This window comes from Phascolarctos cinereus, unplaced genomic scaffold (assembly GCF_003287225.1).
Source record: "Phascolarctos cinereus isolate Bilbo 61053 unplaced genomic scaffold, phaCin_HiC Scaffold_2;HRSCAF=192, whole genome shotgun sequence".
NCBI classification, from domain to species: Eukaryota; Metazoa; Chordata; class Mammalia; order Diprotodontia; family Phascolarctidae; genus Phascolarctos; species Phascolarctos cinereus.
The window spans coordinates 36,786,481-36,810,392 of record NW_027555625.1 but is presented as its reverse complement, the minus strand read 5'-3'; the positions used below and the strand labels follow the sequence as shown (position 1 = coordinate 36,810,392).

Below are 23,912 nucleotides of genomic sequence, written 5' to 3'. Positions count from 1 at the left end.
TTTAAAGAGTGCCTATTTAAAGGATAATTCTGACTCTGTGATTTTTGACATACTTATTTCAGATACAAACTCCATACAGAACAGGACCTGGCACCTAGTGAGCACTTAAGAAATTCTTGTTTCCTTTGTTAGCCACATTTTCTCTTTTGGATTTATTGTTTTCTCTGCTTTTTCTCAAATTCCCAGAAAGTTGTTTCTGACTCTTCTTCTCACTCTTTGTTTCCTTGTCCTTTTACTTAAGGAATCAGGAGCCTAGGCTTGCTGTAGGTGACTGGATTTCAAGAGAGCATGACTTTGCTGAAAAGGCCTGTGGGTGGACTAAGTATTGCTGTCCTGAAGAAACAGTGCACAAATACATTCCCACGGGGAGCAATGCTCACTCTGAGAAGGACAATGGATGCTCCGGCTCCATCTGCAGTACTTTTTCCTAGAATAGCCCAGTCTTAATTCAAATCACTTTGTCCCACTAAGTGCATCTTCCTCAGTCTCCTAACTTTGAGCTTCCCCCTCCCTACTGTACTAACCCCATTTGTCTTTTACTTTTACATCATCTCCCGTTGTCCTTTTTCATCTTAACCAAGCTGTAGGACAATAAATTAGTTAGTAATATGTGAGAATATAGCTTCTGATGTGAAGTCCATAGTCCAACTGTTGTCTTGTGACTACAAGTAATAAAAATTGCCTTACTTATGTTAGAAAAACACAAACTACAGGGTTATAACACCTTGATAACCCCTTTCTTGCCCCATGTCAATTCTTAAGAGGATAGCACTTACCCCTGCTAGCCTTCTAGTCCCTCAAGCATGGAAGCCTCCAGGGCTTTTCATCTAGGCAGCTCTTTGATGACATCTTCTGTCCTCCACATCAAGTCAGGTAACTTGAGGGATTAATGGGAAAGGCCCCTTTTGCCCTAGGAGGAGTGGAGCAGTACAGAATGGGAGGCCTAGAAGCAAGCTATCAGAAAGCCCCACCTCAGCATACCAGGGGGAGATCCTGAAACCCAGGTGGTGGAGTAGGCAAACACCAACACCAGCACACCCAAGTGCCTCAGTACGGGCAGGGGAACTAGTGGAAACCTGCTCAAACAAAAAACCCACCAATCATCTTCTCTCCTCAGTTTCAGAAGAGGTCAGAGACACATGTTCCAGAAGAAAGTAAGAAGAGCTACTCTGGGCCTTTTCATTGAGATATTTCTTCTCTTGGATCTCATCTAGTTCTCAAATACTCTGTAGTTTCCCTACCAAACTTGTCCTTGGAACCTGTCATGTGAAACTGGCATCCCTAAAAATTTTAAAAATATGCTAAAAGATATAAAAATCTTAGTGTTCAATGGGCTCTAGGAAGACAGGTACAATAATCCTCTGTTGCAAAAGCCTTGGATTAATCCAATATTTCTGGGAAACAATATAGAGGAGGGAGGAAATAAGCATTTATACAGCTCCTATTATGTGCCAGGAACTGTGTTAATTGTTCTACAATTAATATCTCATTTTATCCTCACACAAATCCCGGGAGATGTGTGCTATTAACATTTCCATTCTTGGTTTAGATTCTTAAAATCTAGCCACATATAATCTAGCCAATAGCTTACTACTGTTCAGAATCCTTAAGAGTCTGTCCAATATGATGGATGTTGTAATAAACCTTGTCTTTGGCTGAAAGAAGGCTTGGGTCGAATTTTTTTGGGCGGGACTCGCATGTTGTGATTTTTGGGGTCCTAGCACCTGTAAACCTCAACATTTTGGTGGCGCACATAGGAAACTGCCTAACCCCAAGTTCTTCTCCAGCCAAGACAGGAAGGTGTGTAAGCCTCCCCTCCCCCTCCTTACTTGCTCTGCAGTTGGGGTCACTCTCTAAGCACCAAGGCTTGGAGGTGCTTTTCAAGCAGTTATGAGGCTGTCTCACACTCAGCCTGACTCTCTCAGGCTCTTGGTTGACCAGGTCCTTTCAAGGCCACAGACCTGGGTACACCTTCCACAGCATAGAGGACAAGGACAGACACAAATCGGGAACTGAATGCCCAATTCTGTTAATTCCCTCGGGGCTAGGGAATTGGGGAAAACTGCAGGTGCTTTTTGGTTCCCTGAGGCTTCCTTACTCCCTTCCCTAAAGTTAGAATAGCTAAAAATATCTTGGCAGATTCTGGAGGTTTTGTGATTGATCATTAAGGAGTTTTGAAACTCCTCTTTACAACCCTGGTCACTGTTTTCTCCCACTCCCTTCCCTCGAGTCAAGAGGGTATTTGTTAACCCCTCTCATAGGAGAAGAGAGTTTCACCCTTTCCCACTGCCTTTTGATTTTGCCCTCCCTACCTGGGGAAAGAAAGGAGGGGTGAGGGGCAGCAGCTACAGTGTGGGCCCCAGTGGCAATGGCCTTGGGTCCTAAGGCAACCTTTGCCTGGAAGCATTACCCAGGTTCAGCACATCCTGCTCAAGGTAAAGAAGCTGGCCTCTGAACTTGGGTAAGCACACTCCTTTAAAGTTGTAGTTTTAACTGTTAATCACAAGATATTGATTCTCTGTGTAAAGTAATTTGGAAATGAATTTAACAAAATTGAAGTCACCTGATTGGTAATGAGTTTCTTTCACGTTTCAAATTGGTGAACTTTTTGTATCAGTTATGTAAAGCAACTTTTCATAATTCGGTTACCACTAAAATATTTCGGCTACTGTTGGTTGTTGTTTTAATGTGTAAACTAGCCAAAAAGCTTTTTTTGGGCTATGGCTTGCTAAGAATTTGCAAGAATCTAGAAATCTCTAATGATTGGCTTTTTACACCAGGACAAATTTAAGTCTGAGATGTAAATCCTGGACAAGTTTTTCCTAAGCTGTGATTAGTGAAACTCGCTGTGTGAGGCAAAAGCTCATAGGATTTAATTTTGAGTTGTTTCATGGATCATAATAATCCATTGATAATCAAGAATCCACCATGTGAGAGAAATGTTACAAGCTACTCAGAGAATGTGATAGTGGCGGGAAGTCAGCACTGGGGAAAGCTGAGAGGACAGTTTTAGCCTCAGTCCAAGATGGGAGCCTCCTGGCTCAGTTTCCCCATTACGTTCCTTGGAAAAGGAAGGTTACCCACCTTGCTATTCCTGAGTCTGGCTATGAGGTGGATTTCATATTACAGGGTTGGAAACAAAATTATCTGAATCCAAACTCAACTAAGGATGTTTTATCTTCTCATAATTTGGGTCTTAAATCTTGTCCCTGCTTTATATCTGGGCCCTGCAGTCTTTTCTCTCAGATTTCTGTCTTCCAGACTACAGGCCATTCCCCTACAGTTGGTAGCAAATACCAGGTACCAGCTAGTGTCCCCCCATTGTTCCATGGAGGCAGCCTATGCTTGGTTCCAGTCAACCTCCTCTCTGGAATGCCCTCCACACAGGGACAGCTCTGCACACCTTGCCAGCAGGAAGCAGTTTCAGAAGCCAAGACCTTCGTCCCTGACCCCACAAGAATTTGGGTCCCATTTGTTTGAGGGGGGAATGATGAGGATGGGATGTAGACCACAAATAGGAAAAACCCTGGACTTTCCCACATGGGCAAACTGGCATTTGCCTGAGACTATAATCTTATCAATTAGCCTTTCATATTGGCTACACCCAATCTCCCAATTCTCTCTCACCCTTAACCTAGCCTAGACCTCCCTATGGTCCCAGGCCACTTCCCACCATTAATCCCATCTAGGTTCCATTCTCCCTTCCCTAATTGGTCCAGATCACTGGAGTTATACTACTTCATAGACTACTTGGCCACTCCTAGATCCCTTCCATAGTCTTTCTGTATATAAGGTTCATCTTGTCTCCATTAAGATGCTTATTTAAAAGCTAGTCAATAGCTTACTAATGTTGAGACTCCTTAAGAGTCTGTCCAATATGAAAGATGTTCTAATAAACCTTATCTTTGACTGAAAAAAAAGAATTTTCCATTTTTTAGATGAGGAAACTGGGCCAGATATTAAGTGACTTGCCCAAGGTCACGTAGTGGAAGTGTTTAAGGCTAGATTTGAACTCGGGCCTTCCTGGCTCCAGAGGTGATGTTCTATTCACTGTGTCAACAAGCCTGGTAGATATGGTCACTTTCCCCTAAGAACCCCACACATCACACCCCATTCTTACCTGATTTCCAGGTAATTTGGTGGATGGTGGTGGAATTAACTACAGCTGGGCTAGGTCTGGGTCTTAGAATCCTGGTCTACAATCCCCTCCCTATTTGGTCACAGGGAGCATAAATGGGGAAAGGACCTTCTTTTGAATATAAGCAGAAACCTATAAACCATAAGAAAGAGTGATTGCGTATGTGATCTTGGCCCTCTCAATACATATCTCTGGCTTCATCTTCTTCATTTGTAAAAACAAATGCTTGGAGGACATCATCATTGTGGGCCATTCTAAATCCTCTGATCTTGAGTGAAGGGAATATTTGGAGGAATGAACTATGCCATCTCACATGTTCTAGACAACAAGGAAGACTGGGACAAGATGGAAGAGAGGTAAAGCTGCTACATGCTAACCCACTGTGCTCTGCACTCCTGGGTTCAAATCACTTTCTTGTGGATGTCTTTCATCCATGTTCCCATCATCCTGAATGTGTCCTACACATGTGGCTATACCTCTTTGAAAGTGTCTGACCTCACTTCATCTCAGAAGCTAAGAAGTGACTGATCAGGCTTAGATAACATGTGGATAGGAGATTGCCTAGGAATGCTTGCTACTACATCTGAGAGTCAGCACAGTGTAATTCATACAGTACTGGACTTGGAATAAGGAAGGCTTATTTTCAAATCTCATCTCAGAAACTTAGTAGTCCTGTGATTATGGGCAAGTCACTCCATCTCTCTATGCTTCAGATTCCTCCTCTACAAAATGAGGACTTTGGTCACACAATCACTCTTCAATGGGATTTTATTTTTAAATTAAGCAAAATGTTTTAATTTTTTTTCCTCCCAAATTCAGTGTATGTCATCACCAGTCCTCTGGTCCACAGACTAGCAGGTTAGACCTCCACTCCCAATTAGGTCTTATCATTTGAGATGATACAAACCAGGGAGTCAAGCAGTCTCAGGAATCACTTAGAACAGGGCTCAGGGACTTCAGGTGTGAGAGACCAATGTGTTTTTGTTGGTGGTGGTGGTGTTTTGTATTGTTTGTTTTTAAAGAAATGGGAAGTAGAAAGCTCCCACTCAAGGGGCATTGCCTCTGAATTTCTCAGGACAAACAGAAATCTGTGCAGGATCAGAAATAAAAAATCAGAAATCAGAGATTAGGGTGGCATAACTGCACAGAGGTCACTAGATCTGCTAATCCCTTCAACCCATTATTCACTGTCAAGGTTCTACCAGGTAATCTTTCATCCCCCCCTACCACCTCCTCCCAAAAAGCTAAGGCACCATCTGGCTAAGGTGAAGAGTCTCAAGCTGAAGTGGTTTGAAGATTCTCCTGAACAAGATCCTATAACAGGCTCTTTTTTTCTAATTTAACAGCATTTTATTTTTCCAGTTACATGTAAGCATAGTTTTCAACATTCACTTTGATAAGATTTTAAATTTCAATTTTTTTTTATCTTCCCCACCCGACCCCAGACAGTAAGCAATCGGATATAGGCCATAAAGAGATGTACAATCATATTAAAACATATTTCTACATTAGTCCTGTTATGAAATAAGAATAAACAAAAGGGAAAACCATGAGAAAAAAATAAAGAACAAAAAAGGTGAAAATGCTATCTTTCCATCTGCATTCACACTTCATAGTTCTTTCTCTGGATGTGCACAGCATTTCCCTCATGAGTCTTTTGGAATTGTCTTAGATAGTTGTATTGTTGAGAACTAGGTCTATCAAAGTTGATCATCACACAATATTGCTGTTGCTGTGTACAATGTTCTCTTGGTTCTGCTCACTTCACTCAGCATCAGTTCATGAGAATTTCTAGATTATTCTGAAATCCATCTGCTAATCTTTACTTACAGCACAAAAGTATTCCATTACATTCATACCACAACCTGTTTAGCCATTGCCCAATTGATGGGCATCCCCCCCAATTTCCAATTCTTGGCCGACACAAAAAGAGCTGCTATAAATGTTTTTGTACATTTGGGTCCCTTAACCTTTTTTATGATCTCTGAGGTATGCAGACCTACTAGTGGTATTGCTGGATAAAAAGATGTGCAGTTTTATAGAACTTTGGACAGAATTTCAATTGCTCTCTAGAATGATCAGATCAGGTCACAACTCTACCAATAATGCATTAGTGTTTCAATTTTCCTATGTCTATCATTTCCCTTTTCTGTCATATTAGCCAATCTCATAGGTGTGAGGTGGTACCTCAGAGTTGTTTTAATATGCATTCCTCCAATCAATAGTGGTTAAAGCATTTTTTCATATGACTATAGATAGCTTTAATTTCTTCATTTAAAAAGTGCCTGTTCATAACCTTTGACTATTTATCATTTGGGGAATGAACTGGTTTCTTATAAATTTGACTTAGTTCTCTATATATTAGAGAAATGAGACGATTATCAGAAACACTGGCAGTAAAAATTTGTCTCCCACTTTCTGCTTTCCTTCTAATCTTGGCTGAATTGGCTTTGTACAAAAACTTAAAGTAAAAATTATCCTTTTTGCATTTCATAATGTTCTCTACAAATTCTTCCCTTCTCCATATACGTAAACCACTCCTTGCTCTCCTGATTTCCTAAATATTACCATTTATGTCTAAATCATGTCCCCATTTTGACCTTATTTGGCTGATCCACCACTTTATTTCTTAGCCAATACCAAATCTTTGATAATTGCCACTTCATAATATAGTTTTAGATCTGCAAAGGCTAGGCCACCTTCCTTTGTAATATTTTTTCATTAATCCTCCTGAGATACTGGCTCTATAATTTTTCTGGTAGTTTGATTGGGATGGCATAAGTAAATTAATTTAGGTCAAATTGTCAGTTTTACTGTATTAGCTCAGCCTATCCAGGGGCAATTCATATTTTGCCAACTATTTAGATGTGACTTTATTTGTGTGAAAAGTGTTTTGTAATTGTGTTCATATAGTTCCTGGCTTTCTCTTGGCAGGTTGATTCAGTGGAATGGCTTAGGTACACAAGACACAGTCATTGACTGTAGAAATCTGTGATAAACCCAAAGACACCACCTTCTGGGATAAGAACTCACTTTTTGAGAACTGCTGAGAAAATTGGAAAATAAACAGTGTGGTGGAAACTAACAAAGACCAACATTGTATACTACATACAACATAACAGCCTCTTAACCTTGGGATGCCATCAGTGTGCTTGTGGTTGTCCTTTGTGTTCAAAGAAGACCTAACTGACATCACGATGTGTGGGTCAAAGTACAGTGTACCCATATGTGACTGATCAGACCAATATGAGCTCAGAAGACTACAAGTCACATACAAATAGTCCATATGAACACTGGGAGTGGTCCATCAATGTGGGTCTGTCAAAGGAGCTGTATTGCACAAACACTTCTTCCACTATCTTCTGTTCCCTCACCGTGTCAGCTTAGCACTGTCTCCCATCATCTTCATGCTAAATCATTTGTGCCACATTCTTTGTCCATCTGCCCATGGGAACAAGGACTCTTACATGTTCCTAACTCCTCTTGCTCATATCCTGTACCATTTCTTCTCCCTCTCCTATCTAGCAGGGCATGGAAGAAGGATTGAGGGAAGGTAGGAGGTATCACTCCCCACTCAGGATACAGAGTGTGACCCATGGTTCCTGGACATGTTCTGAGCTATAAGGATGCTATACTTGTTTCTCACCTCCTTCTGCTGTGCTTAAGTAAGCCCAATCATACTGTTTTTTCTCTAGTATGAGTTCTGTGATGCCTAGTAAGATGTGCCTTCCTCAAGAAGGCCTTCCCACACACAATGCATTGATAAGGTTTCTCTCCAGTATGAATTATTTGCTGTCGAATAAGTTCTGAGTTTTATGTGAAAGCCTTCCCACACTCCATACATTCAAAAAGAAAGTTACCAATATGAATTGGCTGATGCATGTTAAGATGTACCTTTTGTGAAGGACTTTCCACATTCACAACATTCATAAGGTTTCTCTCCAGTATGAATTCTCTCCTGCATTGCAAGTTTTAAGTTACACATAAAGGCTTTGCCACATTCACTATATTTCAAGGTCTCTCTCCAAGATGAATTCTCTGGTGCACTTTAAGTTGTGAGTTAGTCCTGAAAGCCTTCCCACATTCAATACATTCATAAGGTTTCTGTCCAGTATGAATTCTCTGATGAATTATAAGTCGTTTCTTAATCCTGAAGGCCTTTCCACATCCACTACATTCATAAGGTTTCTCTCCAGTATGAATTCTCTGATGCATAGCAAGCTCGAACTTTTTCCTGAAGGCCTTCCCACATTCACTACATTCATAAGGTTTGTCTTCTCCAGTATGAACTCTCTGGTGCACTTTAAGTTGTTCCTTACTCCTAAAGGCCTTTTTACATTCACCACATTCATAAGGTTTCTCTCCAGTATGAATTCTCTGATGCACTATAAGATGATCCTTACTGCTGAAAGCCTTTCCACATTCCCCACATTCATAAGGTTTCTCTCCAGTATGAACTCTCTGATGCACAGTAAGTTCTGACTTACTCTTGAAGGCCTTCCCACATTCACCACATTCATAAGGCTTCTCTCCAGTATGAATTCTCTGATGCACAGTACGATTTCCCTTATTCCTAAAGGCCTTTCCACATTCATTACATTCATAAGGTTTCTCTTCAGTATGAATTTTCTGATGAACATTAAGCTCTGACTTACTCCTGAAGGCCTTCCCACATTCACTACATTCATATGGTTTCTCTCCAGTATGAATTCTCTGATGCACAGTATGACTTCCCTTATTCCTGAAGGCCTTTCCACATTCACTACATTCATAAGGTTTCTCTCCAGTATGAATTTTCTGATGCACGGTGTGATTTCGCTTATTCTTGAATGCCTTTCCACATTCACTACATTCATAAGGTTTCTCTCCAGTGTGAACTCTCTGATGCACTGTAAGTTGTTTCTTAATCCTGAATACCTTTCCACATTCACTACATTCATAAGGTTTATCTCCAGTATGTATTTTTTGATGTTTAATGAGATATGAGTTATAGGGGAAACCCTTCCCACACTCCTTACATTCATAAAGCTTCTCTCCAGTATGAATTCTCTGATGCACAGTAAGCTCTGACTTAATCCTGAAGGCCCTCCCACATTCACTACATTCATAAGGTTTCTCTCCAGTATGAACTTTTTGATGTCGAGTAAGATATGAATTGTAGGGGAAAGCCTTCCCACACTCCTTACATTCATAAAGCATCTCTCCAGTATGAATTCTCTGATGCACAGTAAGGTCTGACTTAGTCTTGAAGGCCTTCCCACATTCACTACACTCATAAGGTTTCTCTCCAGTATGAATTCTCTGATGCACTATAAGTTGTGTCTTACTCCTGAAGGACTTCCTACATTCACTACATTCATAAGGTTTCTCTCCAGTATGAATTTTTTGATGTCGAGTAAGATATGAATTGTAGGGGAAACCTTTCCCACAGTCCTTACATTTGTAAAGCATCTCTCCATTATGAATTCTCTGATGCACAGTAAACTCTGACTTAATCCTGAAGGCCTTCCCAAATTTACTACATTCATAAGGTTTTTCTCCAGTATGAAGTCTCTGATGCAATTTAAGTTGTATGTTAATCCTGAAGGCCTTCCTACATTCACTACATTCATAAGGATTATCTCTAGTATGAATTATCTGACACACAGCAAGATGTTCCTTGCTCAGGAAGGCATTCCCATATACATTACATTCAAGAGGTTTATCTCCAGCAAATTCTCTGCTCTCTGAAAAGAAGAATACAGAGCTGATTAATCCTGCCCTTTTCACCCTTTCCCAAGGTTCTTAGTTGCTCCAAGGTTTTAGAGCTATTCTCTTGTTTTCTCACTTGAGAAGGCCAGTCTCAGTAGCCTTCCACTAGAAATTGGTTAATCTTATGTGAAAGTATGATGACTGAGAGGTAACATGTAAATGAACTGACATAAGATGAAATTACCAAGGTGGATGAATGAACCCTTACTCTACTTTCATTGGCTGACATTTCGATGGAAAAGACTATTCAGAAAAAAAAAACCAGAAGATTTTGATGTATCCTTACCCTCTGACGTGAAAATAGAAAGGGAAAAGACTGAACAGAAAGAAAATAGAGAATTAAGTTTAGAGTGAGGAAGAGAAATAGATATAAGAAGTCAACAGAAGAAAGATGAAATATGAGGGTGAAAACATGAGAACTGTTGCTATAAATTTCCTCTAAACTCTAATGTATCTACTTTGTAAGGAACTGATTAAAATTTGTGAGATGAAGACAGGCCAAAAGAAGGGCCAGCCGAGAAAGCTTTCACCAAGAGCAAGAAGGGCTGGCCAAAAGAAAGGGGATGGCCTATTTTGCTTAATAAGTTCGACTTATTGAAAAACATGAAGAAATACTAGCACAAAGATTACTGTTACTTGAAGAAACAGAGAATGATCATGGTGGCTAGAAGACTGAAAAAAAGGCATCTTACATGAAAGCAGCTAAGTTAGCCAATAAAAGGAATCAGAACCTTTTAAAGCATGTAAGAATACTAGAAAAAAAGGTACATTTACAGTCACATGCTGAAATGGTTAGTCTTCAGACTCACTATTGGGCATCAATAGAAGAACAGGCCTCCAACTGGGAGCAGTTTCTTTTAGGAAGAACACAATATCCCATTGCTGTTAGGTAATCAAAATCCAGCAGTAATGACATCAAAGAAGCCACAGAGAGATAACCACAAGAAAGATGTCATTTTTCCTTGGGGCTCTGATTCAGAACATCTGTTCAGGAAAGCAAAACTTATCTGGACATTGTATAAATCCAAAGGAATTTGTCCAGATAAGGGAATATATTAACGTGTATTCTGTTACCTATCTCTGTGACAGTAGGGAGAATTTTAAAATTTACTGGAAATTTTGTCAAACCAGGATTGAAATATATTACAGTCTTTTAAAAGAATGATAAGAACTGTCATTTCATCAAACTTTTAAAAGTGTAAAAGAAAATTTTGAAAGATGAAACAAATTAAACACATGGTTAAAAGGTGTATAAAAAAAGGAGCAGCAAAGCAATATAATCATAAAAACAAAACAAGAAAATATCAGAAGTAACAAGCAAAAAGAGCACACTACTTAACACCTTAAATGATGTGCTTATTTTAAAAGCATGAATTCATGCAAGTGAGGCAGGAGAACTAAGATGATCTTCAATGAACAGAAGAGATATAACTGCCCCGTACTGAGGCAACAACTTTGAGAGTGGACATACATTTCAGTAAAGTGATACGTTATAAAAGTAACTTCTTGAGGTAAAACATGAAGTTAAAAGTCTCAACTCCTCTCAAGAGGGCTGAGAAGCTTTGATAGACCACTTTGTTCGATGTCTTTGAAGAGCTTTGACCTAAAATGACCAACAGATAACTAGTTTGCAATGACACATCTGCTTGGCTTTATGTAGTCACCTGGACAGCTGCTTCCTGGAATATCTGCCTCTGGCAACGAAGATGCTTCCTTTCTTTCCAACTGGCAAATCACATTTGGTTTGGAAACTGCAAATCCTGTTCATTGAAAATGAAAAAGTGCTAGGCAGTCATCTCATATCGAGTTCCATCACTGAACAGACTGATGAAATACTCCCCTCCAACTTTAGTAGAAAGGTGGGGGGGAATAAGGCTGCTGGATGAATCTTATACCACCAAGAACACTATGTTACCTGATTTTGTCTGAGTTTTTTTTTTTCCTTCAATTATGGGAGGCTCAATGGGTAGGCTGGAGGAAGAAGTAGGATTTTTTCTTTCTTTTTATTGTGTGTTTTTTTTTTTTAGGTGGCAGGGGTAGGAGAATTTAAATTTTTTTTCAAAAAGTATCCACAAAAGATAATAAAAGAATTCAAAACAACTTCAAACTCTCTTTGGAAAAAAAGGAGGCATGCTAGGAAGACCTCAAGGATAGTACAAAAGACCACTGGAAGGATACTCCATATTATGGTACAATGGATTACTGAGTAGGACTTGGGAAAATATAGCTCATTTCACTCACTGACTGCTTAGGCATTGGGAACACTGCATGATGAACCCTACGTTGGAATTAAACAGAATATCTTGGATTTGAGGTAACAGAGAGGGGAAGATACATTCTCAAGGATAACAACAAATCAGGAAATCAATTTCCAGGCATACTAAGCTTGGACCTTTTTCCTAGAACGAGGTAGCACAAGTAATCTGTCTCTTGGCTACAAATGCATTAGGAAGAGTTTCCTTTTGTATGCCAAAGAACAACTGTAAAAATCTTGCTCTCACAGTATATATCAAGACTCCAAAGGGGTAGCTGTTCTTACCCAAAGAGACCAAGTTCCTATAGTTCTCCAGCATCACATCCCTGTACAATTTTTTCTGAGATGGGTTCAATTGTACCCACTCTTCCTGGGTGAATTCCACAGCCACATCCTTGAATGTCACTGATTCCTGAAATACCAAAAACATTTGTGCTTACCCAGCTATAGCTCTTAACTGTTATATAAAGTTCAAATATAAACTACTTGCCATTAAGGTGAGGGAATTGAGGGTTTTAGGACAGCAAGTGGTACAGGGAATTGAGGCAACTGAGTCAATCACACAGACTCCATTTTGTGACTCAATTCTGGGGGTAGCTCAGTTCTTTTTTTGTTCAGTTATAAGTCTAGTCCAACTTCTGTCTTGTGAGAAAAATTTATTCAATTGGGAGAAAACCTAACTGCATTGTTTGAACTTAGCCTTGTGTGGCTGAGAAAAGAGACCTACTCTACCTGCTGTTTAGTCCTTAAGGACCCAGATTATGCTGATCAGAAACTCATTCAGATGCAAAAAGACTGATGAAAGGAGTTTTCACACAATTGTACATCTAAAGCAACCCATATGTCTTATCTGAAAACTGGCCCCATACTGAACAATTAATTACTGTTCCCTTGTTCCTTTCATTGTATACTACTTTCAGGGAGTGGGACACCTCATTCTGAATTTACGGAACTGAACCTGTTGCCTTTCCCCCTCCCAACATGAAAAGTCCCCAGTCGTTTCTCCAATTAGAAATCAGATTACCTAACATTTTATTATTTGCTTTTAATTAATTGGTCTTCTTTGATTGGTTTTAATTTATAAAAGTATGTCTTTGCCTATTCAGGGTCCAGCCCCAAGATGAGGAAGGGGCCTGGTCCCAGTTTTCTGTGCAATTGCCATGCATTGCTTAATATACTAATATGACGAAAACATTGAACCTTTGTTTCTTTAGCCATTTCATCTTTCACTTTCCATGAGGAATTGTTTCATTTATTTATCTGCATCCCACTACAGTGTCTGGTATATAGGAGGCACTTAAGAATTCCTCTCCCAAAAAGAACTAATGCAAGTGTGTAGAGAATAATTTTATACACAAACACACATATCTAATGGTAGCCATCTCTAGAGTTGGGGGGGAAGAGAGAAAAATTTATATGAAATTATATATTTAAAAGGAATAACACGTTATTGATCACAGAGTATTAGTTTCCTATACAATCATCTTTTTTTTATTATATATGTATTGGAAATGTTTTTTTCATTCCCTAAACTAAAAATTAAACAAATAAAAATTTAAACAAAGTATTCCTCTCTGATTGGTCTGTAAATTCCTTAAGGGAAGGAGCTATTATTGCCATCCTTGGTATCCCTGGCACTTAGCACAGTGCCTGGCACTATGTAGCTATTTAATAAATGCTTATTGTTGTAAATGGTTCCAATGACATCAATTTTAAAGTCGTCCCTCCTTTTTTTTTTTTTTTACAATGTACATCTGTGGCTCCTACTTCTACCCTCTGAGCTGAAGAAGTAGTATGGCTAATTTTTTTTCTACCTGCTCAAACAATGAAAATGAAACAGCTGAAGATAGTTATCATGTAGTCCTAAGTCTTCTCTTCCAGGCTAAATGGGCATAGTTCCTTTGACCAATTCGCCTGACCTCTTCACAAGTAAGGCAGTTACCTTCCTCTTTTCATCTAATCACTGTGCTTAAGATGTGGTGCTCTGAAATGACCATGATTGTGTGTAATGTTCCTGGAACCATAAGAGCAAAGGCAAGCATGGGGGACTACAATCTCCTGTAACAGCATGTGAAAACTTTGTAGTGCTGAAAAGGGTGTTAAAAGACCACTACTTTCCAGTTCATATATTTAGAGCTGGAAGAGACATGATAGTCCAATTTTCTCATTTTACACATTAGGGAAGTAAGGCCCAGAGAGGGAAAATGTCTTGCTTAACATCAAAAGGGGAGTACATGGTAGATGAGCACTTTCAGCCCCGGTCCTCCTGGCTTCAAATCCAGGGCCATTTTCACTGTACCATGTTGCCATTCCCTTTCTATATCACCAGACCAAGGCCACAACTGAGTTTTTACACAAAAACATTCATAAAAGCACTCTTGGGGCAGCAAAGAAGTGGAAACAAACCGAATTCTCAAAGAATAGCTAGAAAAAATTGACACATGAATTAACACTGGACTCTAATGATACAGTTAAAAATGACAAATATGAGGAATTCTGAGAAGCAAAGGAAGATATACACTGACACAGTGTAAAATAAGCAGACCCAACCAGATATAATACACAAAATTATAAAAATATAATTAAAAAATAAAAATATGCTAGACTCCCCAAGTAATTGGAAAAAAAAGTTGAACATATTACTTATCAGACTTATGGATAAGTGAATAATTTATGAATAAGCAAGAGACAGAGAGCAAAGTTAGGTATAAAATGGATGAATTTCAATTCCAGTAAATTAAAAGATTTTGTATTAATAAAATAAATATAGCCAAGATTAAAAAGAAAGCAGAAAATCATGGGGAAAATTTTAGAGACAATTTATCAGTTAAAGGTCTCACATCTAAAATACATAATTTTGTCTAACCTATAAGAATATGAGTCATTCCCCAAATGAAAAATGGTCAAATGATATGAACAGGCAGTTTTCCAATGAAGAAATCAAAATAATTTTTAGTCACATAAAAAACTGCTCTAAATCATTATATATTGGAGAAATGCAGGAAAAACACCCCTTAAGACGTCATGTTACACCAACCACATTGGCTAAAATGATAGAAGAAGAAAGTGACAAATGCTGGAGAGAATGTGGAAAAATTGGGACACTAATTCAATGGTAGTGGAATTGTAAAATGATCCAACCACTCTGGAGAGCAATATGGAATTATGCCCAAAGACTTATTAAACTACTTATCCTCTTCGACCCAGCAATACTACTACTTGGTCTATTCCCAAAGATGAATAGGGAAAAGGGAAAAGAACCTATATATTCTAAAATGTTTATAGTAGCTCTCTTTGTAGTGGCAAAGAACAGAAATTCCAGGCATGCCCATCAATTAGGGAACGGCTGAAGAAGCCGTGGTATATAATTGTGATGGAATACTACAGTGCTATAAGAAATGAGCTAAAAGATTTTAGAAAAACATAGAAGGATTTCAAGAAATAATGAAGAGTAAAAATGAGCAGAACCAAGTGAACACTGTACACAGTACCAGCAATATTTTAGGAACGACTCTGAATGAATAAGTTATTATGACTATTATAAATACCCAAATTAACTACAAAGGATATGTGAAGAAAGACATTATCTACATCCAGAGAAAGAACTGATAAACAGAACAACATATAGAATAATTTTATTTATATAAAAGCATATAAGTATCTAATGGTAGCCATCTCTAGGCTAAAATGGAGAGAGAAGCAAAAAAAGAAATTTATGTGATAGTTTTATTATACATTTGAAAAAAATAGCAAGTTGTGCATAGCAGACTTGAATTTTCATCTTTTTTACATTCATCTTTTTTGTTATACTTTGTTAAGGAAATGCTTATTTTATTCCATCAATTAAAAATAAAATCTAAAAAAATGTTACCACTTCTGAAACAGAAGATGGAGATCACTAGGGGAGAAGGTTTAATGAACTGTCACATGAAGTTACTATCATTGGTATTTTTATGCAACTACTTTTTTGGTATAAAGGACATAATTTAGAGGGTGAAGGAAAGAAATCTTTTTCTAGAAATGACTATAGTGAAATAGCACAAAGCCTTATAGAAGAAATAAAAGAAACCTTTCTAATTTCTCTCTAACCACTCATTTACTCATATATTCTAGGAATGTGCAAGAATTCAACATCACTAGCCCAGGCTTTGCAGAATCTATCCTCTCTTTTTAGAAACTTGGTAAATGTCACCTTTTCTGTCCTGTGGCACTTTGCCCCATTCTCCAAGATCTTTCAGAGACACATGATAGTGGCTAAGCAATGAAGCATATTATACACTCCTATCAGAACAGCTGGATCCTGACTTTTACTTCTGGCATCCACTTCCTGTTCACAATTTCTGGGCTCTCATTCCTAGTTCAAAGTTCACCACTGTTCAATGAGAAAACAAAAGCCAAGGAAGATTTTAGTTGTTTAGCTTTCTCACAGGTATCCCTTTGTCATCACCATATGCTGAAATATAGTCTTCACTATTTTTTGATCTTGCCTCCAAGCTAGATTTTAAGAATCTTTTGGTAACTTTTATCACAAGAATAATTTCTTTCAGGTTTTGTTGTCTCTCCACTACTCTTTTCTAAACTGCTCTATTTCCTTTTTTATTCATCCTGAATTAATGGCAATTTAAGACAATTTCATTATCATGATTAGTTATGCTTCCAGTCAATTAGCTATTAAAAATTACAGCTGAATACAATGATCCAAGATAACTATGAAGGAATCATGATGAAAAATGCCATCCACCCCAGAGAAAGAACTGATAGTGTCAGAATACAGACTGAAGGACATTTTCTTTTACTTTATTTTTCCTGAGTTTTTTTTTTGTTTTCTTTCACAACATAACCACTATGGATATGTTTTGCATGACTACACATGTATAACCTATATTGAATCTCTTGCCTTCTTAACGAGGCGAGGGAAGTGTAATAGATGAAGGGGTGGGACAAGAAGAAGGGAGAGAATTTCTAACTCAAAGTTTCAAAAACAAATGTTAAAAATTATCTTGACATGAAACTGGGGAAAAATAAAATACTAAAAGCTAAAACAAAAAAATCAAAGCTGAATCTCAAGGCGGAGCCAAGATGGCGGGGCGTGAAAGCAATGACTTGGTTGAGCTCTCCCCAAAACCCCTCCAAATACCGGTAAAAAAATGGCTCTAAACAAATTCTAAAGCAGCAGAACCCACAAAAAGACAGAGTAAAACAAATTTCCAGCCCAAGACAGCCTAGATGGTTGATGATAAAGGCATATCGTGCCAGGCGCGAAGAAGAGCACAGTGCGGCATGGGTGCGCAGGCCACAGCAAACCTAGAGCAGGTCTCAGAGGAATGAATCACAGGAAGCTGTGGCAGTTTCCAAACTCCTCAACTTAGAAGGTCAGTGGGAAAAGTCTGTTTCTATGGTGCTGAGAGAGGAGCTAGGTCACAGCCAGCTCCAGAGCATGAGCACCGGGCCAGTGACTGCATTCTGAGCTTCCAGTCCACAGACTGAAGGGGAATAAAGTGGCTGATCAGAGGGGGACTGCAGGGATCTCTTTGCTGGTGCTGAGGCAGGAATCTCTTGCTTTGCCCATGCTTGGATCTGGGTCACAGTTCTGGGTGGGTGGTGGTCCTGGGGTGAGGAAAAGCGCTGGTATGGTGTAACTTATAGTGGTGGAGGAGAGAAAACACTCATCACAGTTCCAAAAGAGAAAAGACTGCTTGTGGCCAGTCACTCAGAGACCAGAGCACAGGCCAGGAAAGGAGTAAACACCTCGCCCCTTATCATACCACCTTGGAAGAATTGAAAATTTACAGGTCCCTAGCAAGTATCTCTGAAAACAGCTATACAAACCCCCCAAAGCTTGGGACAGTACATTCTCCACACTGGAAGCAGACTTTTACCTTTACAAAGAGTTTAAAACACAAGTAGTTGGCTGGGATCAGGAGTAAACCTCAGAGAAAGAGTCAGACTATATTTGGTGACAAAGAAGATCAAAACATACAACCAGAAGAAGACAACAAAGTCAAAGCTCCCACATCCAAAGCCTCCAAGAAAAATATGAATCAGTAGGCTTGGAAGAGCTCAAAAGGGATTTTGAGAAGCAAGTAAGGGAAAGAGGAAAAACTGGGAAGAGAAATGAGAGTGATGCAAGAAAATCATGAAAAACAAGTCAACAGCTTGCTAAAGGAGACCCAAAAAATACTGAAGAAAATAACACCTTAAAAAATAGCCTAACCCAAATGGCAAAAGAGGTCCAAAAAGCCAATGAGTAGAAGAATGCCCTAAAAAGCAAAATTGGCCAATTGGAAAAGGAAGTCCAAAAGATTACTGAAGAAAATACTTCCTTAAAAATTAGAATAGAGCAACTGGAAGATAGTGACTTTATGAGAAATCAAGACACCGTAGAACAAATCCAAAAGAATGAAAAATTAGAAAACAATGTGAAATATCTCACTGGAAAAACAACTGACCTGGAAAATAGATCCAGGAGAGAGAATTTAAAAATTATTGGACTATCTGAAAGCCATGATCAAAAAAAGAGCCTAGACATCATCTTTCAAGAAATTATCAAGGAAAACTGCCCTGATATTTTAGAACCAGAGGGCAAAATAGAAATTGAAAGAATCCACCGATCTCCCCCTTAAAGAGATTCCCAAAGGAAAACTCCTAGGAATATTGTAGCCAAATTCCAGGGTTCCCAGTTCAAGGAGAAAATATTGCAAGCAGCCAGAAAGAAACAATTCAAGTATGTGGAAACACAATCAGGATAACACAAGATTTAGCAGCTTCTACATTAAGGACCGAGGGCATGGAATATAATATTCTGGAGGGCAAAGGAGACAGGATTACAACAAAGAATCACCTACCCAGAAAAACTGAGTATAATCCTTCTGCAGAAAAAATGGTCATTCAGTGAAATAGAGGACTTTCAAGCATTCTTGATGAAAAGACCAGAACTGAATAGAAAATTTGACTTTCAAATACAAGACTCAAGTGGAACATGAAGAGGTAAACAGGAAAGAGAAATCATAAGAGACTTATTAAGATTGAACTGTTTATATTCCTGCATGGAAAGATGATATTTATAACTCATGAGACCTTTGTCAGTATTAGGGTAGTGGGAGGGGAAAAATTATATGTATGTATATATAGATAGATAGATAGAAGGCACAGGGTGGGTTGAAGATTAAGGTGTCATATCTGGAGAATAAAATTAAGGGTTGAGAGAGGATTATACTAGGAGAAGGAGAAAGAGAGAAGTAGAATGGGGTACATTATCTCGCACAAAACAGACAACAAAATGTTCTTACAGTGGAGGGGAAACAGGGGAAGGTGAGAGGAAATGAGGGAATCTTATTCTCATAGGATTTGGCTTAAGGAATAACATACACACTCAATTGGGTATGGAAATCTCTTACCCTACAGGAAAATAGGGGAGAAGGGGACAAGAGAGCAGGGGGATGATAGAAAGAAGGCAGATTGGGAAAGGGGTAATCAGAAGAAGTACTTCTGAGGAGGGACAGGATCAAAAGAAAGAATAGAATAAATGGGGGCGGCAGGAAAGGATTAAGGGAAATAGAGTTAGTTTTTCACAACATGTCTACTATGGAAATGCTTTGCATAACTGCACATGTATGGTCTATGTTGACTTGCTTGCCTTTTCAATGAGGGTGGGTGGGGTGGGAGGAAGGGATAAAATTTGGAATCCAAAGTTTTAAAAACACATGTTTAAAAAAATGTTTCCACATGCAGCTGGGAAATAAAAAATACAGGAAATGAGGTACAGAAATATATCCTGCCCCACAGGAAAACAGAAGGGGAAGGGGATAATAGAAGGGGGGGAGAGAGATAGAAAGGAAGGCAAACTAGGGGAAGGGGTATTCAGAATGCATGCCATCTTGAGGTGAGGGGAGGGGCAAGATGGGGTGAAAATTTTGGAATTCAAAATCTTGTGGAAATAAATGTTGAAAACTAAAAATAAATAAATTTATATTAGAAAAAAAAAAGCTCAAATACAAATCTTCTGACACACAGCCTGGTCTTTTCTTCACACTTTGCTGCCTCTTACTCCCTAGTTCAAGTCATTTCAACACAGCATTTCCCCAAAAAGCAGATATGAATCAAGACCTTGAGTCTTAAACGCTTATTATACATTAGGTAAAAAGGCATAATGTATCAGGGTACCAGGAGGGAGGAATGCCCATACCAAAAAGGATTCTTCTCATCCTTCCTCCTCCAGTCTAAGGAAGGAAGGCCACCCTTAACAAAAACCAATTTTCTAGCACTCCCATTTTCCCCAACACACTGGGAAAAATGGATAAGGAAAATCCTTGTAATAACTATTCACAGACAAGCAAAACCAATCCCCACATTGGCCATCTCCAAAATATTAAAAAAGCCAAACACCACAGAATGGATGCTTTTGAACTGTGGTGTGGGAGAATACCTTTGAGAGTAACTTGGAAAGCTAAGAGGTCAAATCTATCAATACTTAGAGAAATTAATTCAGATTATTCACTGTAAGGTCAAATACTGAAGGTGAAGCTTAAATACTCTGGCCACATAATAAGACAGTGAAAAAGACCCTGTGTTGGGAAACGCTGAAGGTGTCCACCATTTACCAAAGGTTTGGTCCAAAGAAACAAACAGAATCAATTTCCCCCTTAACCAAAGATTTGTGCCAAGAATAAACACTCTTAATCAAAGCAGAATGAATCAGAAACCAGAATCTAACAATATCTTCTTCACAAAAAGACACATCTAAAAAAAGAAAAAATACACAAAGAGTTAAAATAAGGGACTGGAACAGAAGTTATTATGTTTCAGCCGAAATAAAAAAAGGGAGGTGCAGCAAGCATGATTGGAGAAAATGCAAAAGCAAAAATAGATCTAATTAAAAGAGATAATCAGGAAAATTAAATCTTGCTAAAAGGTACCACAGATAACGAAGTTATAAAAATATTAAAGATACATGCATGAAATGGCACCGCATTCAAAATTTTAGAGCAAAAGTTAAATGAGTTACAGGAAGAATTAGATAGCAAAACTATACCACTGGGGGACCTCAACTTCCCTTCTCAGAACTAGATAAATCTAACCATAAGTAAGAACGAAATTTAGGAGATAAAGAGACACTTAGAAAAATTAGCTAGGATAGGGATAAAAATTCATTATTTGGGGACAGCTAGGTGGCACAACAGACATAGCACAGGCCCTGAAGTAAGGAGGACCTGAAGTGAGAAGTTCAAATCCAACCTCAGATTAAATACTTGACACTTACTAGATGTGGGACCCTGGGCAAGTCACCTAACCCCAACTGCCTAAAAATAATAAAAAAAAAATTTAAAAAGAATTCATTATTTGCTAAAAATTCTTGGGAAAACTGGAAAGCAGAATGGCAGAAACTGGGCATAGATCAGTATCTTACACCATTCACCAAGATAAGTGTCAAATGGATACATGAACTAGATATAAAGAGAGATACAACAAGAAAATTAGAAACACAAAACGTTATCAGAATTATGGATAGGCAAACAATTTATGAATAAACAACAGGTAAGAGTAGTGTGAGGTGTAAAACAGGTAATTTTGATTACATTAAATTTTTAAAAACGTATTATTTTCAGGGGGCTGCTAGGTGGTGCAGTGGATAGAATACTTGCCATGCAGTCAGGAGAACCTGAGTTCAAATCAGCCTCAGACACATAACACTCACTTAGCTGTGTCATTCTGGGCAAGTCACTTAACCCCAACTGCCTCACAAAAAAAATTTATTTAATAAAATAAAATTAATTATTTTCCCCAGTTACATGTAAAAACAACTTTTAATACTCATTTTTAAAATTCTGAATTGCAAATTCTTTCTCTTTCTCTCTTCCCACCCTCCTACCCTCTCACTGAGAAGGCAAGCAATTTGATATAGGTAATACATTTGTAGTCATGTGAAAGAAAAGACAGACCAAAAAACAAACACCTCAGGAAAAATAAAGTTTAAAAAGTATGTTTCAATCTGTATTTAGACACCATCAGTTCTTTCTCCACAGATGGAAAGCATTTTTCATCATAAGTTCTTCAGAGTTGTCTTGGATCACTCTATTGCAGAGAATAGCTGGTCACTCACAGCCGATCATCTTACAATATTGCTGTTAGTTTGTACACATTTCACTTTGTATCACCTCATGTAAGTCTTTCCAGGTTCTTCTGAGAGCATCCTGCTCTTCATTTCTTACAGGACGACAACATTTCATCATAATCACTTACCACATACCATAATTTGTTAAGCTGGTCCCCATTTATTTGTTTCCTTTTTTTAACTACTGAAACATAAATGTAAATAAAAGAAATATTTTAACTTAAATACAAAGTAAGGGGAAAAAAGCATGTCATGTGCACAGCAGAATGTAAGAAGATTCAAAATATATAGCAACAAATTTCCATTTCAAGAAGCCCATAAAATAAATACCACACTTAGTGCAGTGTGCTGTTCATCTCTGGTTTGCTTCCTCGTTGGTTTTCTTTTGTTCTCTGCTGTGCACTTTTTATTTGTTTTTTTTCCATCTTTATCTCCTGCCCAGGATATAATTAAGCACAGAAACATTTATATATCGATATACACGAACATGCATGAACATACACTTTCTGTAACAAATTCTTCTTCTGATCTTTGGTCTCACGTTTGTGCTCTCTCTCATCTCCTATCCCTCCTAACTCTTCTACTTTACTTACATTCCACACCTTGCCCTCCAATTACTTAACCTGTCCCTCCTTCAAGGATTGCTCCCTTATTCTCCATTTCCATAAAACTAAAGTAAACGTAATTAGGTCTTTTTTTGTGTGGGGAGAGGATGCAGTGGTGTCTGTGGTTATGATTCCCTGATGCCCACGATTTCTAGTATTACAACACAGGACAAAGAAACCTATCCCACGGTCTCTGGCCTAAGATGCTATTTGAGGAAAACAGCAAGTGGCACTCACCTTCCCGGGCGTGGCTGTGTGGGCAGGAGCCATTCCCTCTTCCTCCAGGCTGTCCTCCTGGGGCAGAGCAGACGCCACAGAAGGGAGAGCTGGGGAGGAAAGGAGAAGCAGGAGAGTGAGGGGTCACCCTGCTCAGACCAGACGTTCCCACTTCTCCACTGCGGGGAGATCAGTGACGAGGACGGGCTGGGGGCGGGGATGGGGAGGGAGCCTGAAGGAAGCGGTCATGGAGTACAGCATCTCCTTATACACAAAGTGGAGGACAAACAGATGACCCTTTCAACAGGGGGAGGGCACGGGCCCAGGCAGCATCAGGGAAGGCTTCCCGGAGGAGGGACTAACCAGGAGGATGCTGGGAGGAGGAGTGAGAACCAGACACCCACACACCGGGAGCACGTTCCCTGGGACTCTGGGCAAGGGGCAAGAACAGAGGCCCCGAGGGGCAGGCCCTCACCAGGGTCACGGGATGCGGGCGTGACTGAGGGAGAATTAAACCCGGCCCCCAGGCTCCTCCTCGGCCAGCTTGGCCTCCAACCCCCGCCCTTCAACCCCCCCCACAGGCAGCCCCCAGACCCTTGGGAGCCCCTCGGGGGCCTCCTTCCTCCTCTGCCGCACACTCCTCCCATTCTCCGGGTGCTCTCCAGCCAGCCCCCGGTGTTCCGACCCCGCCGCACCCCCGCAGCCAGCTCCGCCTGGGCCTGGCCCCGCTCCCGGACCCCGCTCACCTTGTCACACACACTTCAGCCCACCACAGAGAAGGGGAAGCGAGAAACAGCAAGCATGGAAGAGGTGGAGGGAAAAGTAAGCGGAAGTGTC

The 23,912-nt window shown here is 39.3% G+C and overlaps 3 protein-coding genes across 4 annotated transcripts in view; 1 reads left to right on the top strand and 2 right to left on the bottom strand.

The window, feature by feature from the left end:
* The window catches only part of LOC144454152 (uncharacterized), a 41,388-nt gene extending 17,485 nt beyond the window's left edge, over window positions 1-23,903 (bottom strand). The window contains 1 exon segment of the mRNA XM_078149298.1: window positions 23,822-23,903. The gene's annotated coding sequence lies outside the window, so the exon portion shown is untranslated.
* LOC110202780 (uncharacterized) overlaps window positions 1-23,912 on the top strand; it is a 283,878-nt gene that overhangs the window by 219,155 nt on the left and 40,811 nt on the right. The window lies entirely within an intron of this gene.
* Window positions 5,477-23,908, bottom strand: LOC110202779 (uncharacterized). Of its 2 annotated transcripts, XM_078149300.1 has the most exons (6): window positions 23,822-23,902; window positions 23,097-23,185; window positions 22,585-22,688; window positions 12,429-12,555; window positions 11,554-11,649; window positions 5,477-9,864 (listed from the first exon to the last, which is right to left on the bottom strand). In XM_078149300.1, exons 4-6 carry the CDS (start codon window positions 12,460-12,462, stop codon window positions 8,150-8,152), a joined length of 1,845 nt encoding a protein of 614 aa, XP_078005426.1. In that variant the 5' UTR covers window positions 12,463-12,555; window positions 22,585-22,688; window positions 23,097-23,185; window positions 23,822-23,902; the 3' UTR covers window positions 5,477-8,149. The 2 variants fall into 2 exon arrangements, with proteins under 2 accessions (XP_078005426.1, XP_078005425.1); XM_078149299.1 differs by lacking the exon at window positions 22,585-22,688 and having other exon boundaries at window positions 23,822-23,908.